The sequence below is a fragment of the Eubalaena glacialis genome, chromosome 16 (genome assembly GCF_028564815.1).
Source record: "Eubalaena glacialis isolate mEubGla1 chromosome 16, mEubGla1.1.hap2.+ XY, whole genome shotgun sequence".
Classification (NCBI taxonomy): Eukaryota; Metazoa; Chordata; class Mammalia; order Artiodactyla; family Balaenidae; genus Eubalaena; species Eubalaena glacialis.
The window spans coordinates 14,291,730-14,313,778 of record NC_083731.1 but is presented as its reverse complement, the minus strand read 5'-3'; the positions used below and the strand labels follow the sequence as shown (position 1 = coordinate 14,313,778).

Here is a 22,049-nt window from a genome sequence, read left to right as displayed (position 1 = left end):
GGAATCATACAGTATAGACTCTCTTTTTTTCTTTTGCCTCACTTCTTTTACTCAGCATTAATTATTTTGAGATTCATCTATGTCACTGCATGTATCAATAGTTGATTCCTTTATATTGCTGGGTAGTATTCCATTGGATGGATATACCACATTTTGATAATTCCTTCACTTGTTAGCATTTGGGTTCTTTCCAGTGTCTCGCAATTACAAATAAAGCTGCTATAAACATTAATGTACAAGTCTTTGTACAAGTATGTACATATATGTACAAGTATGAACATATATGTCCTTTTATGTTGGGTAAATACCTATGAGTGAAATGCCTGGATCATATGGTAAATGTGTATTTAAATTTTTATGGACCTGCTAAACTGTACCAAAGTGGCTGTACTATTCTACATTCCTAATGATAGTGTATGACAGTTCCTGTTGCTCCATGTTTTCATCAGCACTTGTTAGTGTCAGTCTTTTTAATGTTACACATTCTAATAGATGTGTGGCAGTATCTCACTTTGGTTTTAATGTGCATTTTCCTTATAACTAACAATGTTGAACATCTTTTTTACGTGTTTATTGACATCCATGTATCTTCTTTGGTGAAGAGTCTGCTCAAGTTTTTTGCACATTTTTTATCAAGTTTTCTTATTGTTGAATTTTGATAGTTCTTTATATATGTTATATATAATTCTTTGTTGAATAATGCTTTGCAAATATTTTCTCCACCTGTGTCTTGTCTTTTAGTTTTCTTTTACAGTCATTATATATTCCTTTAGTGTGAATTTCACACATTTGTGACAGAAATGATATTTAATGAAGTGCTTTCTTAGATCCTGCTCAATACATCATAATATATGATATGTGTACTATACTAACTTACTAAAATTTGGAAAATGCTATATTCTAAAACACATATGGCCCTAAGAGTTTTAGAAAAGAGATCTGTACCTCCACCCTCTTCCTGGAATGTTCTGGCTGTCGTATGACTAGCAGTAAGTTCCTGTAATTCTTCAAAACTCTCTTGAGGTATTATCTCATTTCTAATTGTCAATACTGACTTCCCCCTACCCTTCACCCTATCACAGAATTAAGCATTCTCCACGCTCCCTGACTTCAGACTATACTATAAAGTTACAGTAATCAAAACAGTATGGTACTAGCACAAAAACAGACACATAGATCAACGGAACAGAACAGAGACTCCAGAAATAAACCCACACACTTATAGTCACTTAATCTATAACAAGGGTGGGAAAAGTATACAACGAAGAAAAGACAGTCTCTTCAATAAGTGGTTCTGGGAAAACTGCACAGCTACTTGTAAAGGAATGAAATTAGAACATTCTCTAATACCATACATAAAAATAACCTCAAAATGGATTAAAGACCTAAGTGTAAGGCCAGATATTATAAAACTCCTAGAAGAAAACAGGCAGAACACTTTTTGACATAAATTGCAGCAGTAATTTTTGGATCTGTCTGCTAAAGCAAAGGAAACAAATGCAAAAATAAACAAATGGGACCTAACTAAACTTAAAAGCTTTTGAACAGCAAAGGAAACCATCAACAAAACCAAGACAACCTACTGAATGGGAGAAAACATTTGCAAATGATATGGCCAATAAGGGGTTAATATCCTACATATATAAACAGCTCATACAACTCAGCATCAAATAAACAAACAACCCGATTAAAAAATGGGCAGAGGAACTGAATAGACATTTCGTAAAGAGGAAATGCAGATGGCCAACAGGCACATGAAAAGATGCTCAACATCGCTTGTCACCAGGGAAATGCAAATCAAAACCACGAGATATCACCTCACACCTGTCAGAATGGCTATCATCAAAAAGAACACAAATAACAAATGTTGGCAAGGATGTGGAGAAAAAGGAACCCTCCTACACTGTTGGGGGGAAAGTAAATTGGTGCAGCCAACTGTGGAAAACAGTATGGAGGTTTCTCAAAAAACTAAAAATAGAATTACCATATGATCCAGCAATTCCAGTCCTGGCACCCCAGTGTTCATAGCAGCATTATTTATAATTGCCAAGACATGGAAGCAACCTGAGCGTCCATCAACAGATGAATGGAAAAAGAAGCTGTGTTGTGTGTGTGTGTGTGTGTGTATATACACACACACACATATACTTTTCAGCCTTTAAAAACAAATAAAATTTTGCCATTTGCAGCCACATGGATGGACTTGGAGAGCATTATGCTAAGTGAAGTAAGTCAGAGAAAGACAAATATTGTATGATATCATTTATATGTGGCATCTAAAAAATACAATAAACTAGTGAATAATATTAAGAAAAAGCAGACTGACAAATATAGAGAACAAACTAGTGGTTACCAGTGGGGAGAGGGAAAGGGGGGCACTATAGGGATAGGGAAGAAAAGGGTTACTATGGGATTACATGAAATAGCGTGTGTGAAACTTCTGAAAATTGTAAAGCACTACAGAATTTAAAGAATCTTTCACTCAATAAAAAAATTAAAAGATTTGAAAAGAAGAATTCAGCATTCCCAGCTTTGTATGCTTAAATTATTAAGCATGTTTGTTGAATGACACTATGTTCTAGGCACTATAAGGAAAAGGGGAAAACGCATTGAAAAAAATGTACAATAACCCCTGCCCATATATTATCTTTGTTAAGCACACTGCTTGCTATAATCATAGGTGCCCAATAAATACTTATTGAAATAAATGAACACTACAGATATTAAGGGGTATGAAAAAGAGTTTACCAGGTGCTGGCAAACGATGGCTGGTGAGCAATATCAAGTTGGTGGCTTATTTTCGTATGGCCCCTGTGCTAAAAATGATTTTTACATGCTAAAATGGTTGTTGAAAAAGATAATATTGACAAAAATCATATGTGCCCTCAAACATTAAATATTTACTACTGGCTCCTAATAGAAAAAGTTTGATGATCCCTGCTTTATACTAGACTCATTAATGAGTAGGAAATTCACTACGAAAGAAACCAATTCTTATTTATAAAAATGGAAAACTGAACATAACTCACAGATAATGGCTTTGCTATATAAGATGCTATACATACTATATAGTCATTAAATGATAAATATGTTCATTATGTTAACACATGGAAAAGTCTATAGAAAATTAGGAGATGGAGTAAAGAACAAGATATATACTTTAGCCATACCTTTTATATTTTGAAATAAAACAATGATAGGAACAAATGTCACAGTTTTCTAAGTAGTTTTTGTTTTATACTAATGGTATTTGTGAGTATTTTAGTTGTTTTGATGATCTTGGTCATATCACATTAAAAACTTATTTATATATAAAAATTTGAAAGTGGTTTATATAACTCACCCAACTATTTGATAGATGTCTTCAGATTTTCCTTGGCGTAATTTCAGTATCCAAGCACCTGGGTTTGCTTTTAATTGAAAATATCCCTTTTAAGATGAGAAAAAAACATGATCATAGTTATATGAATGAAAATGACGTCCAATTGTTCAAGAAAGATTATTCATGAATACTCCAAGATAAGTGTTTACTAACTGTGGAATGAATGATTTCTATAAATGAATTCCAAGGAAGAAGACTTTGCAATAACCTTAAAAGCACATTCTGAAAGTATGACTCCCTTCATTTTCGTTTTACTTAATTACCTTATTCAAGGATTTTTTTCTGGGAGCTGTTCAGTAACAGTAGGATACAAATTATTTCATATTATTTGGAAAACTTGGAGGATTTCACCAAAACATCTAATTAAGTATCATCCACTGAGTATGTATAATACTTACAAGATTGGCCATCACTATTGTATCAACCACAACAGGTTTATTTTTTGTGCCCAGTGTAAACTGCAGACCCCAAGGAGGTTCTTCTGTGATTACGTCAAAGCAATGTCCTTCGAGCAGTAGATATTCTAGTTCATATTCTGCTGTGACAGTTTTCTCAATCTACGGAGGAAATATGTCATTGTTTTTGGTGTTAGTAATTCTCATAATGTAAATTTTGTAATAAATATATGTGATTATTTTAATATTAGCCAATGCATTTTTGGGGGCAACCTCAAGTCTTTCTTTTAGACAAGTGAACCTAATAGCTGAATCAATTTCTTGAACACTAAAGTTCATGATGAATTTTCTTCCTTTCCCATGACATCAGCTCTACTCCAACATCATGATACATGCACCAAAATCACAAGCAGGAGAGATTTGAGAATGGATGGGTGGCTCGGTGAGTTGTAGCACTCAAAGAATCTGCTTCGTTGGCTGTGCCCTAGATCTCCTGCTTCAGACCTGGCAAGAAGGCCAACTTGTCATCATTATCACCTTTCTTGCAATTAAAAAAAATTAACGGTGAATTGTTTTGCACTCAAAAAAACATATGCTCATTAAAGAAAATTTAGCAAATATAAGAAAGTGGAAAAGGGAAAAAATAGAAACTACCTACAGACTGAACATTCATATACACATCAATGCACTGATTTCTACTTTTTCTCCATAATTTTTTTTCTAAGAAAGTATAACCTTTTTCATTAAATATAGTTTTCTAAGAACGTGTCCTTTTTTTAAAACATCCTTTTAAATGGCTGGACATTCCAAATGTTTCCAGATTTTACTCTATTGCAAATGTTATAATAAATATTTTAGGGAGAAAGTTTTTTCTCTACATCACATGAAAAACATAACCAAACATAAAAATAAATCAAATGGTAAGTGATTTTTATATAGTGTGCCAAATTTTGTTGAGCAGATAAGACAATGATGCTATCTATCTCTAATTTTATTTCATACTACGAGGTTTTTGATACTACTTTTAATGGTGTTTAGCATACAGAGTATTTGAAAATATTCTGTACTGTATAGTTGTTTTTCTTTGACTATAATTACTACAGAAATAATTATAACACTTGTGTACAGTATTTCTTTCTTGAGCCCTGTTCTTATAATTTTACTGTTTTTAAGAACATGAAATAAGTAACTTCTTTGAAAATAGCATTTGTTTCAACGACTTTAGTTGAGTTCTGAATTAGTTGTTGAATTATTACTACTCTAGTGATGAACTTCATATACTTCATTAACCTGTATCCACAATCCTTACAGCATTTTGGATAGAAAGATTTCCATGGGATAGTCTCAGAATATGAGAAATCTTAGCGATCATCTAGCTTAACTCCTTCACTTTACAGTCAAGGAAACTACCCCAGAGTGATTATGAAGTAAAGCTTAACTATTTTAAATTATGAATTAATATCAGGGCAGAGTTCAAACGCATTCAATCAGTTTGTGACTAAATAATATCTTCATTTATAATACATTAATGTGAAAATTTCTCTTCCTTATATATTTGTATAACAGACATCAATTGTGTTGACTTATTCAAACCACAACACTAAGAATAGCAAATTCATTTTTCAAGGAGTACTTTCTAGTGAATATTTAAAATTTTGTGAATATTTAAAGTTTTATAATAATTTCATAAAGGTGATTTGAGTTAAATTAGTTCCTATTATCAAGGTTTATTTTTAGCAAGAATAGGAAAGCTAGTGATCTTTTTTGATGTTTACATCTCCTTTATATTTTTATTTATCTGTTCTAAATATTAACTATTGACATGAGACGAATTTAATATCTTTCCAATATAACTTTGGTGCATATTAGTATTTCTAAATAGAAGTGTTTATTGTATTGTTCTGTGACTGAATAGTTAAGAATTTAGCTTCCTCCTTTAATAAAAGTATAAGTTTGATTATAAAGATTAACATTTGGGTTTATTAACATTATCTATGGCATTCAAATAGGAATTCTTTGACAATTACATTGGTAATGAATGCCTTGTCAATAAAACTGATGTCTAGATTATTTATATTTCAAAAGGGGCTAATGCATTTTTCTGTGAATTCCTTTTAACATAGCCACATACCATTTTCCTTCAGCAATCTTTTATTTACTCACTTCCTCTTTACTGGGTAAACAATCACTACTGTTTCAGGTATTTTGACATCTGTCAGATAAAGGCTATGATGAAATATAACCGGAGAGCCTTTGGATGCAGTTCTAGTTACAAGCTCTGAGAACCACCTCTGAACTCCAGGTAAAAGTAACTGTCACACTTTAAGCTTTCCTAGAACCACTTCTGTCACCTTTAATAATGGCATTAATGCCGGCTGTGCAATAAACCATGTGAACAAAGACCTGGGAAGGAAGAATCTTTCTAGATCAAGCTTTTTTCAGGTGGTTATATAATGTTCGGGAATTAGATGTAGCAAGGAGTACTGACTATACAAGCTAGTGTGTAGTGACACATCTCTCATTATTAGTCTCACTTTTTTCCTTTACCTACAACTCCTTCTTTCTACTTGAGCACATGTCTTTGTTATTTCATATTTTTCTAGGATAGTTGCAGGTAATACTGTAAGTATGTACAGCACAGAGTGGAAGAGAAGAGCCTTAGAGGTAGTTAACTTTTACAGCTGCTAGAATTTGTAATTTCCTTTTGTTTACTCATATAATCTACGATGATAGGGGAAATTATTTCTGTCTATTTTAGTCTTCTAAAATACTGTTCATTTAAATAGGTTCTAAAAAGGCATTGCTATATTTGCCACTCACAACAAAATGTTTAATCTCTATTAACTGTTTAATAGAAACTAAAATTTTTTTACCAGCAGACTCAATTTAAAATCTTTAAGCTCCATTAATTCTCCCACCGCAAACTTTTTACGCTTTTGGTTAGAATCTTTAAAGTTATTTACTGATATATATTGCTGAACTCTCTTAATGAAGAACCAATAGACCAACAGAGATCCAACTAATCATGGAGGAAACAGGATTTTTTTTACTTCATGCCAAATTCACTTCTGAACTTTCCCTCATGGATTTCATTATTTTGCTCTCTTTCTATTTTTTCCCTCAATTTGAAGGACCGATTTCAGATGACTGCTATGACTGAGTTTTAGGTTCTTCTCCGGGTGGGTAAAGTTGGTTGTATAGGTGAGTGTGTTCCAGGGAAGTGACTCAGGATCCCACAGAATCTACACATGAGTGAATCAGAAGAAAGCTGCCCAGAAGGAAAATCTCTAGACAAAAAGTGACACATGAAAAGCATGAGAAACAAATAATGAACAATCTTCACGAAGTTATTAGAGGTAAAATGTTTATGCCTGGGTCAAGGTAATGGCTACCTTCTGAAGGAGCTGTCAAATGCAAAACTGGAAATAGGTCAGAGGTTGTGCAGGACCAGGCAAGGGGGAGGACAATGAGAAGGAAGTACTGCCCCCAGCCCCCACAGTTTCTAGATACCTGTCTTCTAGGTAAACTCTCCTAAAATGCTTCTGTTTTTTTTGTGCTCTCTGAATGCCTTTCCAATTTTGAATAGAATGTTTGGAAAGACTCCGAATATTATAGTCTCCTCTCGGTGGTTTTGTTTTGTGTGTGTGTGCGCTGTGGATTGAATGACTACAGGTGGGGAAGAGAAGTCTGGTCATTTACTGGACAAGGGTCACACTGGAGGTGGTGGGAAAGAATGCACTCAGCCCGAAGTACATGAGCAAACTCTTTCCTGCTTTCTACCCTAATCTCATTAGAACTGCTTTCTCTGGCTATGAGCTGTGGGGCAAAAAAGAATTTCAGATGAAACTGTTCCTCTCTGAGCTAAAAACAAAACCTGAAGGGCAAAGGTACTTAATGGTTTTGTCCTAAACTGCCATTCATCTATCTCCATAGTTTCTACATTGTTCATCTTAGGGTAGCATTTCTGAACCAACAAAAACAGTGAGGGCACTTAAGAACCCATAAAACCAGAGAAGCTGAATTTGGAAGTTAGGGAAACTCAAAAATCAAAGGAAAGACTGGATCAGGACCTAGAATCATAAAGGAGAAAATTCTGGTGAGCAGTGAGTATGCACTTGGTACAGTAATAATAGCTCATAAGAATTTATCCTATTCCTCTTTCTTTATAACTTACATCCTTTAAATGAATATTATCAAGGTCACAGTTGCTGTGTACTGTTTCAACCAACCAGCTTTCAGGAGTAATCATGTTGAGGGTTAGAAGCGGTGATTCAGGGATATCCAAGAATTTTGCCACTGGTCCAGTAACATCATTAGGTGGTAACATCAGTTCCGGTTCCAGAACAAAACGGTAAAAGCTGTTGGTAGAACATAAATAAAATACATAGTGTGACCAAAACTGAGATTTCTTCTAAAATATTTCAAAACTGAAAATGGCTCAAAAACATGACCAGAAAGTCTTAAGTTAAAAACACGCTAAAGACTTAAAACACACTAGTCTTAAAGACTAAAAACACGCTATACTGAAGTTAATGCTTATGTAAATGGTAGGCAATCATTATTTTGTTTACACTGTTATCTATTAGAAGACTGTGTATATTATATACCCTTGTTAATTATTTCTTAATGAACACGATTAGAATCCCTGTAAGATATACTGACCTATGCAGGTTCCAGCAGTTTATGATCTGTATTCACTCACTGATCCTTCTTCAAAGTTTGAGCATGGTTTATTTTTAGTGATTCTTATTAGCTCTTAGCACCATTAAGAACATGAAGAGAAATGATAACCAGAAAGCAAGTAAAATTTAAGCTAAAATTCTGGTACTAATTTAAAAAGTGCAATTAAAAACAAACAGGAGTGAGTTTAAAGCAGCTGCTTATTAATAGAGCTTTTAGAAGTACCAGCAATCTTGTGTATTTAATGTAATGTAATGTATTTAGCCTCACCCCCTAGTATCTTACATAATAAGAAATAGTTATAATACTAAGAACACTGACTTTCACTATTCTGGGACTACAATCAAGGTGTCCACTGTGCTGTGGTTATCTCAAGGCTCCATGGGGGAAGGATCCACTCCTAGGCTCCTGCAGTTCCTCAAGGTCCACAGGCATGAGGGCAGTAGTTCCTCACTAGTGGTTGGCTGGAGACCTCCTTCAGTCCTTGCCACAAGGGCATCTCCAGCAAGCACACAAGAGAAGCACACAAGAGCAAGAGAGAATGCCAGCAAGACAAAAGTCACAGCCTCTTACAACCTAATTGCAGAGGAGACATTCCATCACTTTTGCCATATTCTGTTCACTGAAAGCAAATCACCAGGTGCAGCCCGCACTCAAGGAGAATCTACGCTGAATGTGACCCCAGGGGCGGTCATCACTGGCAGCCGTGAAGCTGCCTATGGCAGGCAGGCCGGCAGAGTCAAAAAAGAAGAGTGGGTAAGAGGAGACCCTGGAGAGAACACAGTCCAAACCAAGTACCTGGTACTGTCAAATGTAGCAGAAACATCATTAAGTAAGAAGTATCCCATGGATGTTGTAAACAGCAATTTCTTTGTGATTCAGTTAAAGCCCAACTTCAGTGGGAGGTACCGGTGAATGAGAGATGAAGAGGGGGCTTGGCCACACTTCTGCAAAGCTGAGATGACAAAGACTGGAGAAGAGGAGGAAAAGCCAGGGCTCCAGAGGAGAGGAAGTTAAGGGAGCAGTTTACTTCCTTTCAAAAACTGAATAACTCTTAAGACTGAAAGAAGAGGGCTAGTAGAGAGGTTAGAGATATAGAACCAGGAACTATGTGATAAAGCAAGGATCCAGAACAAATGGGAAAGCAAAGTGATTCAGTTATGCATATATTGTATATATATTCTTTTTTATATTCTTTTCCATTATGGTTTATCACAGGATATTAAATATAGTTCCCTGTGCTACACAGTAGGACCTTGTTGTTTATCCATTCCATATATAATAATTTGTATCTGCTAACCCCAAACTCCCAATCTATCCTTCCCCCAACTTCTCCCCCTTGAAAACCACAAGTCTGTTCTCTATATCTGTGAGTCTGTTTATGTTTTGTAGATAGGTTCATTTGTATCATATGTTAGATTCCACATATAAGTGATATCATATGGTACTTGTCTTTCTCCTTCTGACTTACTTCACTTAGGATGATAATCTCTAAGTCCATCCATGTTGCTGAACCCACTGTATATTTCTAAATAGGTATTCCTAGATCACATGTTTAAAAACACCCACGGATGAACATAAAACCATGTAAATTCTGTAATTAGATTGGGTCAATTTTACTGGTTAGGTTACTTTAGTTTTATATCAAGTAAGGTTAATAAGTTATCTCTGATCTTCTGATCTATTTCAGTTAAACATTTTGTGAAGAAAAAAACAACAGATGCAGTAATTATGTTCCTTTTTTTCCTTTTAGCATTTGCAAATTTTTCAAAATGAAATTATGTTCACGTAGACCCACCTCTTCAAAGGGGCTTCTGAAAGCTTACCCCTACAGTTCATGAACAATTTTATCTTCATGTTGATAATCTTGCCAAGTACCTATTAGAAAAAATTTCCATATTTGAAATTAATAGCTAACACTTACTGAGCATTTACTATCTACCAGCTACTACATTAATATTTGACATCCATTATCTCATCTGATTGACACAACATCCTTTTGAGGTAGCTACTTTTACACAGCTGAGGCACAGACAGATGTAGTAATTTGCCCAAGATCACACAGTGAGTCATGGCAGAAGTAAGATTTGAATCCACACACATTTGATTTCATTGCCCAAAGGTTATGCTGCCTACCTTTTGCCTAGCGTGACTTTCTTTATTGGTATCCAAACTTCCTTACTACTGAAGAACAAGTAAAATAATTATTAGAACCTTGACTTCAAAGACAAAATGGTGACCTCACAACGACGATGGCAAGGGTGCCCTGATCCTTTTGGAATTTCATCTACATTGTAAAAGATGTAGGAAGGTCTTGGCTACATACAGATAAAATACTCTCTTTTCTTTTTGTTTCCCTAGAGCAGCAGTCGCCAACCTTTTTGGCAACAGGGACTGGTTTCGTGGAAGACAATTTTTCCACAGACCGGGGTGGGGGGTAGTTTTGGGATGATCCAAGTGCACTGCATTCACGGTCACTTTATTTCTATTATTATTACATTGTAATATATAATGAAATAATTATACAATTCACCATAATGCAGAATGAGTGGGAGCCCTGAGCTTGCTGTCACTTGCCGCTCACTGATAGGGTTCTGATAAGAGTCTGCAAGCAACTGATTTATTATGGTCTCTGTGCAGTCAAACCTCTCTGTTAATGATGATCTGTATTTGCAGCCGCTCCCCAGCGCTAGCATCACCGCCTCAGCTCCACGTCACATCATCAGGCATTAGATTATCATAAGGCGTGCGCAACCTAGACCCCTCTCATGCGCAGTTCACAGTAGGGTTCACGCTCCTGAGAATCTAATGCCACTGCTGATCTGACAGGAGGCAGAGCTCAGGCGGTAATGCGAGCAATGGGGAGCAGCTGTAAATACACAGGAAGCTTCGCTTGCTCACCCCCTGCCGTGTGGCCTGGTTCCTAACAGGCCACGGACCGCTACTGGTCCGTGGCCCGGGGTTGGACACCCCTGCCCTAGAGCATTGAAGTAGGAGAACTATTAATTTTGATAGTCCCCACCTCCATACAGGCAACAAGTCAGTGAAGATTTGAAAGATATTAGACAACAAAGGACATAGGTAAAAGGAGAAGAGTAAAACAGATATATGGAAGGGAAAGGATACAGGTTTGAGGAGAAATTAGAATGTACAGCCCAAGGATTTAAGAGCTTTGAGTTTTAATTCCCATTCTATCACTCCTATTAGCTACGATGGAGGCTGCTGAGCCACTGTCTCTTCCAAGAGTTAAATGAGACACTAACCATTTTTTTTCCAGTAAATTAATTTATGCTTTATAGCACAAGTTTACAGCATAAATTTTCTCTATAGTAAGAAATAATAAGCTATGTGAAGTTCTGAGTTGCTCAGAAACAAGGTATGCTACTATTACCAATGGTGTAAACTGGAATGCAATTCCATATTTTATATTTCTGTATAACCCATACTTCTTATTCCTAAATTCTGTGTTTACATAAAAGCTTCAGAGGTAAGCAATTTTTTTTTGAATAATGAATCCCCATAGGAATAGGAAACCATACTACCTCCATTCCTCATAGGTATGATTACTGATTTCTGTTTTCTAAAGAATAATATGAATAGTGTGTCTAAAGAAGTTAAAGTCTGAAGGTATACAAATGCAGAAAGAAAGAATGAGGCAAGTAAATCAACTGTGGAATTGTTTGCCCTGATTATACACTGAATAGGTAGAATGGCAACGGGTTTCCAAAATTATTTGTACACATTAATAAATGCATTTATAACAGGTGCCTATTACCCATTTTTCCTATTCGATTTGAAAAGGCAAACTAATTTCTGAGAGAAACATTTTAAAATTTTGATAGAATATACACCAGTATGACCCAGCTTGATCATTTACATTTTCACCAGACTTAATATCTAATTACTTTTGCCTGTTTCCAAAAGTAAACCGTCAAAGAACAAATAGTTTCCTCTTCTGAGAATATTTTTTGATGTGTCTTTTAAAAAAAAGTATTGAGTAATTTCAAACAGAAGTATCCCCAAACTTTAAACATCATCAGAAAAAAATATATAGCCTTCCAACACAACTAGCTTCTTCAAATTTAACTACTGAAAGCTGCATCACAATTTGAATTTTTAAAATTTTCAGTACAAGGATAAGCCACATAATGTCCTTTCAGAGTCTGCTATCTGTCTCCTAAGATTCACTCTCCTCTACTTTCCTAGGGGAAGAATCTTGTGACTAGGTGCAGCTGGCTGGCTGGCTGGCTGGCTACATTCTGGTCAGAGGGATGCAACTGGATGGAATATGTTTGGGGTGGGGCCCTTGTTCTCCCCTTCCCGCTGCAGAAGTACAGAGATGATGTTGTGATCTTAGACTGCTGGAAACAAGCTGCTTCATGAGGATGGCCGAACAGTACAGAAGGTGTCTGAGTCCCTCACGTGTGGAGCTGCCTTGGCAACTCCAGGTGGCTTACACTTGGATGGGGAGATGACAGAAATCAACTTCAGACTTGAAGGTACTGTTACTTTGCTTTTGTTACAGTGGCCAAACCTCTTGAACATAGCCTTCATGTTCTTTCTTCCACTAGCTTCACCTGTTTGGCTAATGTTACTTATTATACTTTAAGCTTATTATACTAATTATGCTTAGACATCAGCTTCTCCAGAAGCCATTCTCCAGACCTGGGGTAAGAAAGATGACGATGGGAAGATGCTTGTATTAGTTAGCTCAGGCTGCCATAACAAAACACTGGGTGGCTTGAACAACAGAAATTTATTTCATGTCAGGGTGCTGGCATATTCAGTTTTTGGAGAGGGCTCTTTTCCTGGCTTGTAGATGGCTGCCAGGTGGTGGTGTACTCACATGAACTCTTTTTTATGTCTGTGAGGAGAGAAAGATCTCTCTTCTCCTCTTCTTATAAGGCTATTGATCCTATTGCATTACAGCCCAACCCATAGGATTTCATTTAACCTTAACTACTTCCCCAAGGCCCTATTTCCAAATACAGTCACATAGGGGATAGGGCTTTAACATATGAATTTTGGGGGCGATGGGGACAACAATTACGTCCACATTAACACCTAACCTGGTACTGCCATAACACCACAGGCATACCTCTATCATTTCACTTTCTACACTGAAATATGACAATCTATTTAGAATGTTGTATGAAATAAAGAATCAAGGGCAAACATTTGATTATACTTGAAAACAGACCTGAAAAGATTATAAATTTCAAAATAAAAGTAGTATATATCATATAATAAATATATATAATATTTAATAAAATATGATATCTTACAATCAATAACTGTGCCATCTTCTGTGCTTCTCTTGTCAATGGATCAACAATAGCAATGACATCAAAGGACATATCACTCTCCTCAGAATTTATCTTTATAATGCTAGAAAAATAAAAAAAAAGATGAACAATGATCAGTTAAGTTTATTCAATTGCCTAATTAATCTTAGCTACGTACATTCTTATAAATTTCTTTCTTTCTCACTGGATTAAAAAATCCTGGTTATTTCACAGAAGAAAATGCAAATTTAAAAGTCTAATGTTTGCGTTCAATAAATTAGAAAACTGCAAAGAATTAGAGAAAATGAAAGTAAGAAATTATGGATGAATGATTTTTTAAAAACTCTTCAAAGAACAATACTACTATAGTGAAAAAAACTCTTGATAATTTTAAGCCGCCCAAATTCTCATGGATCATACAATGTAAAAAAATAAAACAAAGATGCTTTTGTGTTAAATATATTTTCTCAGATTTGAGAATGACAGAATTAACTATTCAGTACTTCTATTAAATTTACTAGTTTTAAAAACCCAACATATTATAACAGGAAAGCTCAGGGGGAAAAACATCCAAATTTTTCATATTATTTTGACCTAAGTCATCCTCTCCACACCTCCTCCCCTCTGACCTTTCCATTTTGTCTTTCACTGATCTAAGTTAGAAGATGGACTAATCTTTAAAGGAAAATGTTGGGAAAATCATTAAAAGCACAGAAAAGGCCAGTAGGAGATAATCCATTCTATATTTAATTTAATGAAAAGTTTAAAGGATATATTTAAAAGTACAGAATAGTCCAATTGATTACTGTTTTAACACTACAATAACATAGGAAATCAGTTTTTTGGAGATGTATAAATTAAATATCTTACATATTACAAAGGTAAAAAGATTACCAAATCAAACTGTACCCCTGTAAGATTACAGGGATCTTAGTCTTCTTTGGTACAAGAAGACTATAAATATCTAGACTTCTGCAGTGAAATAATTTCTCAGCAATCAAATAAAAGCTAATATAAAATTCACTTCAAATATGGGTCTTCTGACATAGGGAGATGAAAGACATTTTATTTTACATGCAGTTGATAGGATTTAATAATGTTTAAACAGGAGTGTCAGAATCAGACAACAAATCCTGGTAGATAATTGCTGCTAGAAACAAGGGCTACAAATCAGATGTTTTAAATTAAAGAGACTATCTACAATGGTTAATTCCTTTAGTTTTCTTGGTGAAAATTTTACAAACTACTGTCATACTTGTAGCACTAGTCAAAACTGGTTGTTTTCTCTGTGCTTCATGAGACATTACTATGGCTAAAGTAGGCATCTGTTTACAGCTACTTTAAGTTTTTTCCCCCAGACTACTGCCAATTCTGTGAGGTTCTATGAATCAGAATCCCATAGTTCCCATCACCTATGTAGTATGTGTGTTGGTTAGGCTGAACGACATTTTCCAGAATTCCCTTTCCTTCACGTTTCTGGTGGGTGGGCCAGAAGAGAGATTCTCAGGATATCTGGAGGGCAGGAGGGGGGCGGCAGCCATTCTCTAGCTCACACACTTTGTTACTGATCTGCTTACTCAACGTCGTTGGCATGAGGCCCCCACTGGTTCTACCTTCCCCAAGATCCTCCTTCTACTCTCTGACTCCTAGAGGTCATGTGTGTGTGTTCAGCATTGTGATAGGGCTCCCACCTTCTGCAGGACACCTGCTATGTACCAAGGTCAGAGGCAACAAGAACTGACACAGGTTTCGGTCCATACTTGTGGGGTTCCAGCTTGCTCTTGACAACTCTCTCTTGCTCTCTCCCCTCTTGACAACTACCTCTCTTCCTAATTGCCTGCCCTGTGAACTTAAAGTTCCAGTATCAGAAGTCAACAGCCTTACAGAGACTACTTAACCAGCTCCCACAATTGTGTAACGTCAAATCCTATAACAATTCATTCATTCACACATACATACATAAATTCTTATCTATACACTTCCCAATATACATATGCATACATATATACCACACATGCACGTGTGTGTGCAACAGTGATTCTACTGCTCTGATTGACCCAGACTACACAGCCCAGCATTGCTAATGTGCTTCTCTCTACTTTTTCTAGGCTTCCAACACAAATGAAATCCAACAAAGTCATTGTTTCTTCAAAAAATTAAGACCTTCAATCAGATTATCATTAAGTCTTGCTGACCTGGATCCTACATTTAAGGTAAGTATTCACATTTCTCCCCTGATTAATAAGAGTTGATTTTATGGCTTAACTTTCAGGTTCAATCTTATTTCTCTTATTCCCAAGTTGTGAGAAGCACCTCGTTATTTGTGTAACAAATACACATAGCTACAATGCATTAAATAAATATGTACTGTACTTAAGACAGTAGGCCTGAATCTCATAAAACCCCTGAAAGGTAGGGATCATCATCTATATTTTATAGACTAAGAAACTGAGGCTAAGAGAGGTCACATAGCTAGGTAAGTGGTAGACTGGGATCAAAAAGCTGTTCTTTTTTTTTTTTTTTGACAAGAAAGCTCATGCTATGCCATACAACCAAAGTTGATATGGATAAATAGATCATACCAACATGTGTAAACACACAGAAGGAAAAGTTAAATACCTAAATTATACACATGAACTCAGAAAAATGGAAGATTACTGACTTTGCATTTTAAAAAAGGCAGGCATTAGATGAGTATGTATTATTGTATAAACATAGATGCATACCAACACACATATACTATATATCCATTTATAAATATTTGTAACAATGCCCCAGAAATAAATAGAAAAAAACTGGAGAATTGTAAACCACTGTCACAAAGTCCCATCATATCCTTCTTCTATATAAAAGAAGGCTTAAAAGCAGCAGGACACGTTGATTGATGTGAGAGCTAAAGAAAGAAAGCAGAGACTACAACAACAATAACCTATGAAAGATCAAATGTTTCAGACATTTAATGTGGGAGTAAACAGTTCCAAACATATCAAAATTCCTAAATATAACATAATCATGTAACAGTATAGTGATTAATGTTTGCAATGATAGTTGTGAATAATTTGTGTTAAATTATTTCAGCATATGGTATTTAAGAAATCAAAGACGTTTGCAAAAAGAATTCCACTAAATGTGTTTAAAATACTTAAAATTAAAAGTATTGAATCTCAGTTCAGTTATCTGAAAAAAATAAAAACTTCATTCCCAATAGTGCTAGATAATTTCTCTTTAGAAAGTAATTTTTCCTAAGAATGATACTACTATACATGTGTGAAGACACCTCAAAAGATAGACCTTCTACAGCCAAAGAACGTGTTATCTTGTAATACAGTAAACAGAAGCAATATAAGATCGCATCTACCATAAAATCAGAAAACTTAGAAGGAAGTGCCAGCCATTTTAAGTTTACGATAATTTGTCTCCTTTTAGTTTTATAAGAGCAGTGATTAGAAAAAGATAATAAAACATGTCTATAGTTTAGTTACATAATGTCTAACTGATTATTTTTTCCCATTCTAAGTGGTCCTTAATTTTTAAATTAAAAAAAAAAAAGTTCCTGCTGGGGACTCAGATTATTTTATGTATGTAGATAGAGCTTGATGAATTTTATTTCAAATATCTTAGAGGAGAAGTATTATACATTAAAATTATAAACTAGTTTATTATTCTAAAACAGTATTTCTCTGATGGCTCTTTTTGGAAACCTAATTTTTATGAAATAATAAATTTTTAACAAAAAAAGTGTTACATGAATAAGTTACCCAACTGCTGAGTTTACCAAAAATGAACTTTTCTTTTGTTTTCTTTTAACCAAACCACATCTCATAATCGTCAATATGTTGATGCACAGTGAAAATCTCACTCCTCCACCCCAAAAGATTCAGTATTCTCTAAATTTACTTGACTAGACAACAGTTTTTCCCTCAGAAGATATCTGTCAACATCTCAGAGTAATGTTCCATAAAACACAGTTTGGGACATTCTGTTGTATATGTCTACACTTTATTAAGCAGAATTCTTCAGTAACTGAGCCTTTTATACATTGAGAATATAAAGATATTATTATTTATAATGTTTATACTGCAAAAATTCCAAATGATCTTGAATGTGGAAGAAAGATGAGAGTAAGACAAATCATACTAGATTTAACTTACTTGAAACTTCATATCCTATATATATATATGTGTGTGTATATATATATATATATGCCATTTATTTACTAGAATATAATTAACTAAAATTTCTTTTCCCTATCTTGTCAAATACATTTATTCTCTAACAACTTTTAATTCTACTTTAACTTTTGCTATATTGTGAATACATATGGTAACCATAATTCAGTATAGGATGCAGTGACAGAAAAAAACACAGCACTAATACATCTTACCTGTGATTCTCCTCAAGAAATGTGATATCATACCGAGATGCATGTTTAGGTAAAGAGGAAACAAGGGCATCGATTTTCATAACAAGGTCACTCAGGCTGGAGAAACAAGATAAATGAGTTTTGGGGGGGGGAAAGAAAGGTCCATATTTCATGTCACAATTAATGCCTCAAGAAAGGGGAATTTAACGTAAAATATCTCCAATAGACAAACTGTATATAAATGACCTTTCTTCCAAACTTGTATAATTTGTCAAAGTAAAATGACTGATGCTTTTAAGGTCATCCTATTTTTTCTTATCATTGATATGATATTTAAACACATAAGTGTTCCTAATAGTGTCTATAAGAATATGGAGAATCATTCAATTCAAGTCCATATTTGCTGAGTGCTGGTTATATATCCAAGCACTTGGACCCATGTAGGAAAGAAAGAAGAGCAGGAAGAACAAAAATTAAATGATAGAATAACTACTTTCAAAGAACTTTTAATAGAGTTAGGAAGCCCAGATTTCTTTGGTTTCAAGTTCGTTTGAAAACTAAAATTGTACAAAATAAATACCTGGATTAAATATAACCAAATTTAAAAATCCATAATAGAGAAAATGTATACGTTCAATGATATGCTGGAACAGAAAATGTTAGCTGAACTTTAAGAAATGTCCCCCTCCACCAAAAAAAAAAGAAAGAAAGAGAGAAAAGATAGGCATCTCCATTTTATAAACAAAGAAATTTAGAGTCAGAGTGGTTGAGAACCTTGTCAGTACTGTCAGCATCTCTCTACTATACCATGTTTTGCTGGACTACAGGTCCTGTACACTGTATATTATTTGTACTTGTAATACCTACCATATCTTTCACAGAGCATTACATTTAATGGCCACTTAATAAACATAAAATAAATGGGTTAATCCAAACCATAATCTACTCCTAAACTTTCTTAAGGTATTTATTTATTGGCCACACACTCTCTAATACGTAAAATTGTAGGCACGTTGGAGGAAGAGCAAACATAAATTAAAACAATCATATGAAAAGATACTCAACTTTACTAGCAGTCAAGGAAGTGCAAATTAAAACAAGATGCAATTTCACATCCATCAGATAGGAAAAATTAACAGGTTGCGTAACACCAAGTATTGGTGATGACTTGGGGAAACGAACTCTTATACATTTCTGGTGGCAGTGTTAATTGTTGCAACTCCTTTGAAGGACAGAATTTAGCAACATCTGCTAAAGTCAAAGGTACATCTATCCTACAGCCCAATAACAACACTCCTCTACTCTAGAGAAACTCACACATTGTACAAGGACACATGTAAATCAGGTTCATGATAGCATTTACATAATAGTAAAAAACTAAAGCCAAGTTAACTATACTTCAGTAATGGAGTATATAAATGAACTGCAGTATATTCACAAAATGAAATACTAAAAAGAAACTGAAATGAATAAGCTCGCTCTATATACATGAACATGGATAAAGCTCTTATGGAGGCAGACTGCAAAAGGAGCCTATGTATAATAGCATATCTCTAAAAAAGTCAAGACTTTAACACAATAAACACTAATAATAGATATTTACATATGAAGCAAAAGTATAAACACATATATGGGAATCATGCACACATTTGAGAAAATGGTTACCTCTAGGGAGGGAGGAGAATGGGACAGTCAAGACAAATAAAACGAAATATTAACATCTACAGTTTGGTAGTGGTAAGCAAATGGTTATCGTCCACTGTTTCTTTATATTCTCTACATGTCTTTTATTATATCTTCTGTGTGTATTTGAAGCATTTTCTAATCTTAAAAAGAAAAAATCGGATACAAAATACCAAACTCCAAAGTGAATTGCTCTTACAATTTTAAATACTTACTTCTTTGAGTTGACGTCTATATTTTCAACAATGTCTTCAATGTCCTCTACTAAATTAGTCAATGTTATCTTTTCCAACAAGTAAAAATCTTCTGCACAGAAATCTTCATCTAAAGGTCCTAAGAACTTAAAAGCAGTTATATTATTGTATATCTTCTATAAGATACCAATTTGGGACAAGTATTTTCTTATCAAATAGATATTTCTTTAAGCAAATATTGATTAGAGATTAAACAGATGGTGGCTATTAATCCCACCATTTACTAAGTGCCCTGGGAAACAAGAGAAAACTGTTTCCTCACTTTGATATTATAAATAACATTTGCATCAATACCAAAATCAATGTGGCAAAAAAATCAGCAAATTATTTCCATTTGAAAGTTTTACTTTGAGACATAATGCTTCCAAAAACCTAAGGCTTTTCATTCTAAAGTAAGTTATGAAAGCAACTGTCTATATTCCATAAGTCTTTTAATTTCAGTATTTTCCTATTTAATCTGTAAATTGTAGTCTACACTATGTAGATATGAATATATAAACAAGGCATAAAAGAGCAAAAACCAAGAAACAAATCCCATAATTAATAATACCAACCAATCTTCATCTAACTGATGCTGTATAAACTGTTTGGAGCACAGCAAGGTCTTGTAGGTTAGCTTTAAACCAGTAACTACAGAGTGGGGAAGCTGTAAAATTACCAGATACCTGAATTTCTCAGGATGGCTATCCCACCACAACCACCCCAATTCTACTACCGTTATCATTTTCTGGAAAAGCTAATATGTGCATCATCATAATATTATTAACATAAGCCTGATGTAGAAGGTGAGCCCTGACACAGTCGTATGCACTAAACAATTAGACTTAATGACAAACAACTAGAAAACACGTCAACCAGAATGAAATGGTTGCAGTGGATTTTTTTTTTTTTTAATTTATTTATTTTTGGCTGTGTTGGGTCTTCGTAGCTGCACGCGGGCTTTCTCTAGCTGCAGCAAGCGGGGGCTGGCTACTCTTCGTTGCGGTCTCTAGGCGCGCAGGCTTCAGTAGTTGTAGCACGCGGGCTCAGTAGTTGTGGCTCGCAGGCTCCAGAGCACAGGCTCAGTAGCTGTGGTGCACGGGCTTAGTTGCTCTGCAGCATGTGGGATCTTCCCGGACCAGGGCTCGAACCCGTGTCCCTGCATTGGCAGGCGGATTCTTAACCACTGGGCCACCAGGGAAGCCCTGCAGTGCATTTTCTTACTTCCCCTTCATATGCTTCTGCAATTAATATTTTCTAAAAATTAATGAAGTATAGTTCTTGAATCTTTTCTCATTTGCTCATATCAAAGGTGATATTAGCTGGAATGTTGGCATCCAGCTAAACAAATACCATGTTTCACTTTAAACATAAAACCTGGGCTCTAAAAAGTACAAAAAATGGGCACTGTAATACTAAAAGTACACATAAAAACATTTTATTTCCTTAAGATTTGCTATTATTTTTAAGGTAACTTTCAAAGCACTTTTAATGCTGTATTTTTTTGACTGTGAATAGGAGAGGCCTGGAAAATAGGCTGAATTTTATCTATACCACTTCTAGTGACTTGAGTAGTTTTGTTAATAACTTAGAATAAGGAACTAAAATCTCAAATTATTTTCCTAAGGGATGAACAAGATTGGGTATCTTTACTGATTAAATTCACCAGAAAACCAGCTCTATTGCACCTATGTAAGTTCAGTGTCAAACAGCTAGCAGAAACTTGGTTCTTCTGTGTCTTAGTTCTTCTACTTAAAGATGACTATGATGTTTGTGGAATAAAGCAACTTAAATAGTATAAAATCACATAATGGCCAAATTAGGAAATGGAACATTAAATCTGAAAATCACGTAATAGTACAATAAAACCTATCTGGAGCTTAAATCTTCTTTACAACGTTTTGGAAATGTGATTTTTCAGTTATACAGAATAACTGCTATAACAGAAATGCATTACCTCATTTGACAGATCATTAAAATTTTAGAAAACTCTGTTAGAATGTTCTTCCACATACTGAGCTAAAAATC

At 34.8% G+C, this 22,049-nt stretch overlaps 1 protein-coding gene across 1 annotated transcript in view; it reads right to left on the bottom strand.

The window, feature by feature from the left end:
* UGGT2 (UDP-glucose glycoprotein glucosyltransferase 2) overlaps nucleotides 1–22,049 on the bottom strand; it is a 172,103-nt gene that overhangs the window by 42,340 nt on the left and 107,714 nt on the right. Inside the window, exons 23-29 of the mRNA XM_061170577.1 lie at nucleotides 20,004–20,128; nucleotides 18,127–18,222; nucleotides 13,743–13,845; nucleotides 10,256–10,335; nucleotides 7,952–8,135; nucleotides 3,781–3,939; nucleotides 3,344–3,429 (exon numbers count right to left, since the gene is read on the bottom strand). Coding sequence (XP_061026560.1) covers nucleotides 3,344–3,429; nucleotides 3,781–3,939; nucleotides 7,952–8,135; nucleotides 10,256–10,335; nucleotides 13,743–13,845; nucleotides 18,127–18,222; nucleotides 20,004–20,128 — 833 coding nt within the window. The remainder of the gene's footprint in view (nucleotides 1–3,343; nucleotides 3,430–3,780; nucleotides 3,940–7,951; nucleotides 8,136–10,255; nucleotides 10,336–13,742; nucleotides 13,846–18,126; nucleotides 18,223–20,003; nucleotides 20,129–22,049) is intronic.